This window comes from Etheostoma spectabile, chromosome 11 (assembly GCF_008692095.1).
Source record: "Etheostoma spectabile isolate EspeVRDwgs_2016 chromosome 11, UIUC_Espe_1.0, whole genome shotgun sequence".
In the NCBI taxonomy this organism is placed as follows: Eukaryota; Metazoa; Chordata; class Actinopteri; order Perciformes; family Percidae; genus Etheostoma; species Etheostoma spectabile.
The window spans coordinates 14,627,285-14,639,353 of record NC_045743.1 but is presented as its reverse complement, the minus strand read 5'-3'; the positions used below and the strand labels follow the sequence as shown (position 1 = coordinate 14,639,353).

At 37.6% G+C, this 12,069-nt stretch overlaps 1 protein-coding gene across 1 annotated transcript; it reads right to left on the bottom strand.

The window, feature by feature from the left end:
* Nucleotides 1-1,901: 1,901 nt before the first annotated feature.
* Nucleotides 1,902-11,165, bottom strand: hnmt (histamine N-methyltransferase). The gene is made up of 7 exons (XM_032529814.1): nt 11,111-11,165; nt 9,890-10,036; nt 8,291-8,343; nt 7,304-7,411; nt 6,389-6,519; nt 6,113-6,206; nt 1,902-4,079 (listed from the first exon to the last, which is right to left on the bottom strand). Exons 2-7 carry the CDS (start codon nt 10,024-10,026, stop codon nt 3,718-3,720), a joined length of 885 nt encoding a protein of 294 aa, XP_032385705.1. The 5' UTR covers nt 10,027-10,036; nt 11,111-11,165; the 3' UTR covers nt 1,902-3,717.
* Nucleotides 11,166-12,069: the final 904 nt, after the last annotated feature.

The following is a 12,069-nucleotide window of genomic DNA, read 5'->3' as shown; positions in this document are numbered from 1 at the left end:
TCAGCAAACATTGACCAGTCTGGCTTTTTGGATTGGAGCACTCAGTGATGTCAAAGGTGTTGGGAATCATGTGCTCCTCATATTTCAGACACTGGCTCTTCAGGCAGGAAATAACCTCTCCTGCTGAGCGGCACTCTGTGATGGCACCACAAAGAGGAACTGCTGAACATGATGCATTCATGGAACAGTGCATTTCCCTCAGCATTTCCCTCAACAGCACAACATGTTGTGTTTGAACAACAGTGCAGCTGCTGTATCTCATCACATACCTCCACCACTTCCAACACACAGAATATCCAGACTGCTTTTACCTGCTCCAATTCTGCATCAGCAAATGAGAGATAGACAAGGGACTGTAAAAAAAATAATAATAAAAAACTGAATGCATTTGTCTGATCCAATACATGATAACTCATTATGAAGTTGATTAATACAAATACTGTGGCAGTTTCATGGCAGTTTACTTTAGTAATGAAGCAACAGATTAGTCAATGAGCTAAATGATCTGTATGTCTTCAAACTGCACATAAAGACATAAAGAAGACGTCCACAACCTCTACGGAGTCTGAGCAAGTGGAAATAGGTGAAATATGAAAACAGCCTTTCTTTCTATACCTTTTAAATTCACCTGGCAGGATGTTGTGAACACACCAGAGACTGGCCTCGTGGTCTCCCGACTGTTCTAGGTAGACCTGAAAGTTTTGGAGAGTCCTGCCCTCAAAACAAGTCTGGTTTGCTTCTGCAGCCATGACTGATTCCTGCAATGCATTACACATAGCAGATGGAAATCAAACAAAAAGCAATGATTTATGCAAGCAAAAACAACAAAATTAAACTTTGACTATGGTCAGCATAAATCATACAGTGTAAGTATTCAACAATTACCTTGAACATGTGGAGAGTAAGGACAGAGATTCGATTGTTCTCCCACTCTTAAGTTGCAGAGCTACTCTCCCCTCCCGTAGGCTGGCTGGCTGTCATTACATGGACTTTTGTTGCTTATTAACTCTTGTCATGACGTGCGTGGGCGTACTCTAGTGGTGAAAAAAGTATGCATACCAATGTAATCTCAGACAACACAACCTGTTTACCCCGTTTCAGTCAAATGTTTGCCTCGTTGAACTAGTAAAAGTAAAATAGTTTATCCTGCAAACCACTAAAAAGCCACATAACTATACCAAGGTTACATAATCTTCTGAACGTGTTATTAAAAAAGAAAAAATACAACAACAACAACAAGACAAAATAAAATTCTCCAATGCTGTTTTATTCCAGTGGCTAGGTGGAGCCTTTTGAGGTCATCCACAGTCCAAACACATGCAGCTTAGTGTGAATGTGTTTGTCTGTGTGTATCTCACCAACAATACTCTGGGAAACAGTTAAAGCAGTTTTGACAGTTCTGAAGGGAAAGCTCATCTCATACTCAACCTATTAAAACAAAAAGAAATAAGAAGTAGAAAACAAATTGGAGGGTGAAAAAATCTAAAAGTTACACCTATCCAGCCAACCCAATGGAACCTAAAAGAAAATATAGCAGCAAGTGGCAATTCAGTGGTTCAAGCCAACATGGGCCGTTAAACATTAAAAGCTGCAAAGCCTTTAACTTTAAAAAAAAAAAAAAAAAACTCCAGCAGGTTCTATGACAATCGGACATCATGCATGACCAAAACAATCAAAAGTTTGCTTTTTTTCCTGCAGTGATGACTGATTGCTGCAACGTATTCCACATACCTGTTGGAAATTATTATTAACACATGCAAAAACAACAACCATTAAAAAGGTATTTCTAAACCACTATGGAAGCGTCAATCATACATTGTAAGTATTATATAACAAACAACAAATACCTTAAATATGTGGAGAGTAAGGACCGAGTGGATTGTACTGTATCTCTCCCCTCCCACAGACAGGCTGACTGTCCTCACATGAGCTTTTGTTGAGTAAATCCTGAAAGATGAATCTGTACATCTTGTTTATACATGAACTGTACATCAGAGCAGATGCTGTCAGGTTTGTGGACATATTCCAGTGGTTATTTTTTCATAAAGTCAAACAGTAAAACTTGCAGTATTTTGTGCTACAATTTACACACCTCCACCACTTAGAAGTTTTGTATACAAAATGATACGTTTTAATTTAAAACATTAAGGGTACATTTTAATATTTTGAATAATTTTAATTGGAATGTTTTGTTATTCATTGTCTGTCAAATCCATAAGAATTATTGTACTCCACAGGTAAGCTAATATAATTTGCACTGTATATTTTTATAATTTTCTTGAACATTTTGAAATGTTATTAATGGGTATTTGGTTGTTTTCATGACGACTCCATCATGTTATGAACCTTTTCATGTTGAAAAAACTTGTATCTTTTATTAACTTATCGTCATACACTTCCAACTGATTTAGGGGACCTGTGGAGCTCACTAAAGTCATTTGGAAGTTAAAGGTGCTTTAAGCGATGTCCCACCTTTTTAGGCTACACCATTTTTTGTCACATACAGCAAACATCTCCTCACTATCCGCAAGCTGAAAGCCAAAAGGGAATTTCTTTATTTTTCAACCTAGTGACTGATGTGAACAATATCTTTGAAACTGGTCCAGCATTAAGGGAGAACACTGTAAACAGCAGCCACAAACTGGGCTGTAATGTAACCCAATGGGGTAATAACAACTACCAATGTACGTCCACTTAAAGTGCTGTTTTTGCTTCTGACAGGCTTAGATTGCTATTTTAAGTTATTTATTTAATTTGCCCATCATTGTATTTTACAGACACTTACTGAAACTGCCCTCAAGATGGTGCCAATACTTCATATATCAGTGATAATTATTTTGTCTCAATAATGAGACCAACAGCTACCATTGTGCCTGTGTTCATCTAATTAACGTATTGCATGGATTAGTATGTACATACCATTGGTGAGACATTGTTTCTGATGAACTACATTTAACTTGAGTATATGTATCACAGTTACATTTAATAAATTATACATTATTATTAATATTATTATAAGCCACAGATCCAGAATCAATGAAAAGTAAGCTAAAGTCATTGATTAATAAAGCATATCAATTACATAAACTCCATTGTTTGGTTACATTTTGTGATCTTCCAGTTTACACCATATTTTTATTCCTCTAATGTTAAAGTCCTTGTCATTGACATTTTAACAACTGAAGAATATGGAAATTAAACTTTTAAATAATTATAAAAAATATTTCCTTGTCACATGTTAATTACACAACGGTTTATGTACAAAATAGAAAAGCCAGCATAAACTGGTCCTGGTTTATAATTTGTGTTCGCTTGTTCTCTCATTGACACCCACAGGAGTGGGAGTCATCTGAACGTAACATCTCAATATTCATGGAAAATTAACTGTTACATTTTCCATTTAAGTAATATGATCCAATGGGAGCAATAGTGTAATGGGGCTGGAAGCACAGACTACCAGCTGTTGCACATAAACGAATGCTATCATGAGGAATCTAAGACTGCTGCCTTAAGTGGATTAAAACTTTAAAACTTAAAAAAAAACAAAAAAAATGAAATGAAAATGGCTTGATTGTGATTTTATATATATATAAAAATCACAATCAAGCCATTTTCCTTTTGCGAAAGCAAAGACATAATACAACAACAAAAAAAGAGTTCTTAGAAAACAGAACTGCTCATGAAAAACAAAGCATTTCCCACATAGGCTTAACATTTTTAAGTAAGCTGATCTACGATTATCACTCCGAGGTTGTTGTTAAAGATAACTTTGCCGTTGGACTCCACACTACAGTCTGGGTGCCGGAGTAACTCCAAGACACCAGCTTTCAGCTCAGGTGAGGCAGTCTTACTGAAGTCCATCACCTCAGTGAGAAAATCAAGCAACAGCTCTCCCTTCTCATCCCCCTCAGTGAAACACTCGGTGATGTCCATTTCAGATGGCAGCTCGTAGCTCTGGTAGCTCACGCCTTTGGAGTCCAGAAAGCTTTTAATGTCTCCAGTGGTCACACACTGACTTATTTCTGTGTTACAGAGCTGGTTTCTGTAGGTCCGCCACAGCTTTCCCCAACCACTCTCACCTGCAAAAGATGACATGAAAACAAAACTAAGAGTCTACAGGCATGCTAGCAGCTCTGTGATACTGTACTTTGGTAAAGGGGTGCTTTGAGCTAAGTGCTAACATCAGTGTGCTTACATACTCACAATGGCAGTGCTAACACACAGGTAATGTTTGGATGAAAAAGGGTTCTCCATGTACCTTCCAGCAGGATGCAGCTAAATCAGGTGCCATCATAATTTGTTTCTTACACTTTAGTGGCACACATGTTGTCCAAATGGTGAAATATCCCTGTTGTCTGGTTTATGTTTGGCAAACTAAAACAGCTTTGAAGATTTCAGATCTGAACACCAAACTACAAAAAAAAAAAAACACACACACACACACAAACCATGGCCCATTCTATTACTCCACATTATGCTAAGGCTATCCGTGGCTGTGCAGCAGCTTCATTAAAGCTCTGGGGAATAGAGACTATCTCACCCTCTAGGTGGTGACATGTCAACTTATGTTCATATGTGAGCCTTTTGATCTGAATTAATTTACATGTATCCCTGAAGTAATTACACTGCATAAATGCAGAACATGTACTTTTTTCCCCCTTGGCAGGTATAATGTTTACCATGTTCATCATTTAGTTACCATTTAGTACTAAACACAAAAGTACAGCTGAGACTGATGGGAATGTAATTATTAGTGCAGGAAGGTCATGAACTTTAGTCTTGAACATGAGAACCTCATAATGGCACTAGAGGAGAAGTGAAAACCAAATTGATACATAACATAACATACATTTGACAACCGCTCCAAATCATCATTAACATGCATCCTCTGATGTACAATCCATTCCATCATCTGGGCCCAGTTTTTCAAAAGTAATCCTGTGGGATTTCGTATCACGGATTGGATCAAATCTAGGAAATGAAATTAAAAGCAAAAGAGAGATTCCAAACTAAGATCAGATCATGTAATCCTATTTTACATTCGATCTGGATGAAACCTGCCCTTTGGGTTTTTCAAAACTTAAAACTCAGTTTGGGATCTATTTGGTCCAAAAAAACAGGATCCCATCAGAAGGGTGGATTAAGTTGTGATTTTTTTTTTTAAGTGAATGACCATAAAAAAAAAGGTTTACTGATGATATAATCATTTCTTCATATTTGAAGCATATTTGAAGCATGTCACATCTAATGATGTATGGACTATTGGATAGTATTGTTTTTGTTATTTAACATCATAACAAAATAACGAATGTAAGATGTTTCTGTTTATTACAGTGGCTATTCGTGGCCACCGGCACTCTGGGGTAGTTTGCCTACCTGTTGTTCCATTTAAGGCTCTGGTAAACAGGATTTGGTAATCCTGAAATTTGGTATTGGGATCACAGTGATCCAATATAATATTCCTTTAAAAAACTGGCAAAAAAGTAAGATGGATCAGGGGATCCTGAAGAGCAAAACATGGGATTTCCAAGTCCGATTCAATTTGATCCAGATTAAATCTTTTGAAAAACTGGGCCCTGGATGTTGAAATATTATCCTAGGATGCCAGAGAAAAGACAGAAGTTTGATTTATCCCATAAAAACCATGAATGTCTGCATCAAAATGTCATGGAAATTCCTCTAATAAAAGTTTTGGAGCAACTGACTGACAGACTGACGTAATAATTTTGAATCATGATGACTGAATAATGTGTTGTTTGTAGTTATACTATTTTTCAGTAATAAAGATTAAACTTTTTAATGAATGTAGTTAAAACAGACAAAAATATGTTTAGTAAATAGCAATGTAACTTCTATTCCCCCCCCCCAACTCTAACATCTGTACAATATATACCAAAATGCCAGAGGGCGTTTTCTCTTTTCTTTTCCCTCCCACTACCTCTGATAACCACAGTAACAGTACTTTTAGATATATACAAGGTTTAACTGGTTTTCATCCCTAGATGTACTGAAGCAGGGTAAACTTGACTGTGTAGAACATAACAAACCCCAGCAATCAGAGAAAAGACAAAAAAAATGGCTCGATAATTTGAGATTAGTTCCATCCATTTACCAGAGACTAGAAGGATAAGAAGCTTCCCATTCTTGTCGAGGAGACTTTGGAAGAAGCTGATGGTAGCTCCAGGATCCTTCACATAGTACAGCATCTGTCGATTTCACCACAGATAATGAGCTGGTAACTGGATTCATGGGTCACCCAATTATAATGCCATGCTAGACAGATGTTCTAATGGGATTAATTGCCATGGAGCACCACTGAATGAATATGACCTAGATGTGTCAAAAATACAGTCTGTGGGCCAGAAGCACAATGTCGGCAACAACCAACCTGTATCATGTGAATGAAGTCAGCTTTCTTAGTCATCTTTTTCACTCTCCAGTGCTCCTCAAACTCAGTGGCAGTCATCTTGTTCCAGGTGAATTTGATGTAATCTAAACCTGGTTTCTGTGACACCAAAACTGCAACAACAGACACATAACAGAGTTATGGAATGTAAGTGCTACATTACAATGTCAAAAATCAATGTATTGTTACTCCATGTTGCTTTGTGTGAATGTTAAATACATAGCAGGGGAAGTATAACATAACTAATAAACTCAGAAAACACTGTACTTATTATTCACTGTATTATACATTAATGTTAACACTGAAATAACATGATGTTGTAGTATCTACACTACCTATCAACACATTTTGGGAAATAATTCCGAAATTCAAACGGCAAAAACAGTGTGGAGGTGTAAGCACATACTGTGATGAGCACACAATGCATAAGAGATAGGCATTAAAGATAAAAATGAGGAACCTCAGGATCAACACTTTACCTACAACTTTCATTAGGACAGTTCTTTGAATACATATGTGTGAATAATTAGTGGCAGCAGTACTACAAAGTATGTGAAATTACTGGTCAGAGAGCAGCCGACCATGAGCAGGTGGGGATTCAGTGTGTTCAAGGTGCATAATTGCTGACATGAGGGCTTGAATCTAGGGCTGGAGGTTAAAGGAACATCTCCCCACTACTGTAATACATGAATACCTGTGTTACTAATGTGTTAGTGTGAAATCCTAGGGCTGCTTTAAATTGTATTATCTGAATTAAAAGTAAAATAAAAAGTAAGTAAGTGCATTCCTTATTTGCTGTAAAATTAAATATTGAAGCCTGTTTTGGGGCATGTAAATATACAGATACAGTTCAAATTTGTGGTATGTGAGATACGCGTGTGCCTATCAAGACTGTACCTTTGTAGTTATGAAGCTGAGTGCTGCTAGGCTCCACCACCTCGTTATCCACAGTCACCCTTGGGTGCTTCAGACGGAGCTTTGCGAGCATCTCAAGGTCAATCTCACCTACAGGGACAAAATAGTTTTATTTTAAAAAAACACCTATTTTTTGTAATAACATTTGACCTATACTCTTCCAACAGTACCTAAACGGTTTAATAGTAACCTGCAAATCATTAGGAATCAAGCAGGAAATGGCCAACAGCCCTTGTCAGTTTAGCAGGAAATCATACATTTTATGTTGTAATAATCTCTTAAAAAACCTTGAGTCAAAGCTCAAAACCACAGAATTATCACTATGATATTTCATTCAATATCATATAGCCACAGGCGGCTGATTTTGTTCTATTTCTTATTGAAGCTGACAAGCTGCCATGTATAAAAGTAAATCAAAGCAAGAAGCTGATCTGGAGAGACGCTGAATCTTTCTGATTAGATTGAATAATACCTTGCGGGGGAGTTTGTCGTCATTCTAATGGATTTCACAGTCCATTAGAGAATCTGTACCATCGCTCCATTATGATACTCTCATGACAGCTCAGGTAAATTAAAAAAATTGGCTTTGACATAAGTGAAGGGGAAAAGCACTCATGGGCATATATAGTGGGCTTGCTCAGGAACAAATGAACCTTAATGTATCATGAGCACTGGAAACAATGTGCAGTAAAACCACAGGGCACAGTCTGCGACTAAGGTTAAAGATTAATCTGACAACTGGACAGGTGCATACAAACTCTTGGCAGCGATAATAAGGCTAAAGGTTTTATACTGCTGCAGCCATAAATGACAGCAGAGCAATAGAAACCGTTACAGCAGGCTGATTCAACAACGCCTCCTCACCTTCGCTGTCTGCCGCAGAGGTCGCTCAGCTATTTACTGTGTCACATAGAAGAACATAACATAAGTTCAGCAGTGGAAGTGTCCTACACTGTGTGTTCTTCTTACCAGCTCCACTTCCAACTCCAATGACATTTAAATGGGACTTTCCATCTCCAATGCTGTGGAAAGAGCAACAAAAAGCACTTTAAGTCTTTAAAAACAGTCATGTCTGGAAATTCACATCCTCCAACCTGCCGGATGTGGGTCACATTTTTGGGCTTTTACCTGTCAATTTGTGACACTTGTGAGATGTACTGACACAGCGTCTTGAGCAATACCGAGGCTTTGATTCTTGCTATGGCATGTTTCTGTCACTCATTGTCTGAATTTTAATAACATTATTACACTTTTTTTTTTAATTTACTTGTGAGTCATACCTCTCCAGATTCTTTCCAAGTGTGCTTCTTAGACAGTTACAGGGTCTACATTTCCATAAACGCTAACTCATTGTCATTCATATATGCACATCTTTTTTCAGATGGTTAATCTATATCCATTAGTGTAGTCAATTATTTAGTTTTGTGGTCATAATAGTAACAAACAGAATGACTAATCCCATATATAGTACTCACTTATTATGTTTCTGGTGTTTCGAGTTTAGTCCTTCTGACTGTTTTCAGGAGTAATGATTACGTGTACGTTGGTTGATTTGCACAGGTTAAGTTGCGTAATTACTTGTGTGCTACAAAAGTCTTTACACTGTATTTTATCTTTTCTTTAACTCATATTTCCGACAGTGTAATAGATTGAGGTCTACAGACTCCTTTTTCTGATAGAATCTGAAGAAATAAATTGAATGTTTTGCTTCCCTGCTAATGAGCACACTTACTTGTCAGCCAAGTTTCCCAGAGTTCTGTTTTTAAATAATGAGAGGTGGAAGATGATGCTCCTTCGTGTTAATCAATCTCTCTTTATCTGCCCTGTTTAATACATTCCAGGTTTTAATTGTTAAATTTTTTTCTTCTAATCTACCTCCCTCATTAACTTCCTGTATACTGTACTGAAATCTGTTCTTTGTTCCCCCACTCAACTGCTTAAGGATTATGACCTTATTTTTGCTTATGGCCAGTACAAATGTTTGACAGTTCTGGTAATCTAGTAATATACTGGCATTTTTTCACACACAATAAAAGAAAATTACATAATTAAGCATTAGAATCCCTTTAATTTGTCCACAGACTATGCAAGGGTGACACTGTTTCTTATGACTGTAAACATATTTTTGGCATTTTTGTACTGCAATGTCTACTTGTCTTGTCTACTTGTCAGTCCCCATATATATCAATATAGCAATCTATATTGCCACTTAACTAATAGAAGCCATTATATCTGTCTAGCTCTGATGCCTTCCTCATATATTACACTTTTATATTACATATATTACACAGCCCTTTAAATTTTATTTTTTTCTGTACTGGCCTACTGGTCAAACAGTTTAATATAACACTACTGTTCAGTAAAAGTCATTAACTATTCTAATATACTGTATAAACATAATCTGATTCTTTTTGTTATATTCAATTATAGTCAATAGTCAATTGTGTGGTCATGTGGCCTCACTTATAAAATGTGTGTGTGTGTGTGTGTGTGTGTGTGTGTGTGTGTGTGTGTGTGTGTGTGTGTGTGTGGTGTGTGTGTGAGCGTGTGCGTCTGTGTGTGGATTACCTTCCCAGTATATCTGGCAGCATATTGTGGATAAAGTCCCGCATACACTGATGCTCAGAGGAGCGCTCCAGAAAAAGCTGGAAGCATTTCTGGTACCTGCTATCATTATCAACCAGACACTTCAGTGAAGATGCCATGGCAAATAATCTGGCATAAAAAAACAGAAAATATTTCAACAACACATAAGAGGGTCAGCAGAAATGCAATCTCTAAAATGTGTGTGTTTTTTGTCAGTTTTTCTCTTTGCTTCAGCTTTAACAGTTGCTGTTGCAGGTGATCACTTCTATCCATCACCTGCCTGTCAAACAGCGTGGGTAACATCTGTATAGGGAGTTAGAGTTGTGGTCATATTTGTCATCTTTACATTCAGTGAAGAATAACTGCATTACGTAGCCTTTATTTGAATCAAGTTATAATAGCTTGTAATTTTCAAGTGTTAGATTTAAGGCCTACTATACTCACTTAAAATTATTTTAATTAATATTTAGCCTACTTTCTCAAAACAATTGAGCCATTTGTTACGGCCCCTGTGTAACTCTTCTTTGCTTTCCTAAATTAGGTTAATCGTGGACACCTGAGGGCCCCAGTGTGTGCTGACTGCTTAAAAACCTGGTACTGGTGCTGAATGGCTGAGAGTTTCTGTTTCCACATCCCCGTCAGCGGAGGCGTCCCCCATCCTTTTGCGTTTTGTTTCTAGTTTATGTTAATAAAATTACTTTTGTTACACTGTGATATGTGGTGCGTCTCCATATTTGTCACGGTCCGAGAGCCAGGTCGTGACACGTTCCAGATTAGTTTTTTTTTTTTTTTAAACCACTTTTAGGCGTCACACAGAGTTTGAACCTGTTGCATATTGAAGGGCGGACTCCCAATATGAAACGGACTTCACTCTAGCGGCTATTATCCACGGCTATAGGATCGCTGAACCTGATCATGTGTCCAGTCGCTGCACGGCACATATTTACCATCATGAGACTGCTACCCCCGCGTGTTTTGGAGAAATGTTTCCAACAGCACCGGAAAGTAAAAAACCCGCCCCCATACAGAGAGATATATAGCGACAGAGCCTATCGTGTTCTGTACTACTGTAGCCTAGCCTGTGTGCAGCTGATTGGAATACGTGCAAGCAAGTTGCTCGCTCAGTTAATGCCATTGTGCATGTGGTGTTTTAGCTGTAGGCTAATGTACAGATCGAGGCGAAACGCGACAGTTTTCACTTACATGTCTTGCTGGAATGAGTCCGGAGAGATCTGATGACTGGAATTAAACCCTCCCACTGGAGTTACAGCTTCCCTTTAAGGAGGGCCGTAGGACGCAAAGAAAAATCCACCCAATGATTAAACCATAGAACAAGGAAACCTTCTAAATCTTAAACACACACACACACACTGATACATATTCACAGATGGAACACTTGACTTGAAACTGCTGCAGTAGCCTAAACAAAGATATAGCATAGCATTAAAACGCAATAACCAGGGCGATTAAGTCACTATTCTAATGTAGGCCATGTGTGTGTAAACTTGAATCAAGTTGGGGCTTAAAGCAGCTTTCAGACAGTGCGAGAGACAGTTTATATTTGGAGTTTTGTCTCAACATCATAGGAAATCCCATACGTCTTAAACAGGGACAGCTGCAACAGAAGTAAATACTATTTAGTATAAAGTAATATTGATAGAAATATATATTTGCAGCTTTGCATAAATACTGTTGCCATTCTTTTGACAATGGTACTGCATGGAAATCAGCTCGACTTAAGAAATCCATCATGTCAGTTTTACATTGTCAAAGATCACACACATTGCAACCCTGCACTTCTGCATCACTTCACGAAGAAAATGTTATGTTGGCCAGAATAAAAGCAGACTCTATCCGTTGTGATGTATTTCAAACCTCAGCAAGGTGCATGCATCACTGCATGGAGAATGCCTGGAAACATAATGTAGCATGCTTTGATAAGGTCAGCAAAAAATGTGAACTATGATCTTGTAATATCCTCTAAAAGACATCTATAAAGACAGATAGACTATGCCATTATACTTTTACAACAGAGGATGGTCTGGGATAAAAACAAGACAAAATGCTTTCATTTAAAGGGGACGTAATGAAGGAAATCTATCCTGGCTTGTCGATGTCTCCCAGATTCCCCAATTGTTATAATGTCAGACAAGAATTAGGCC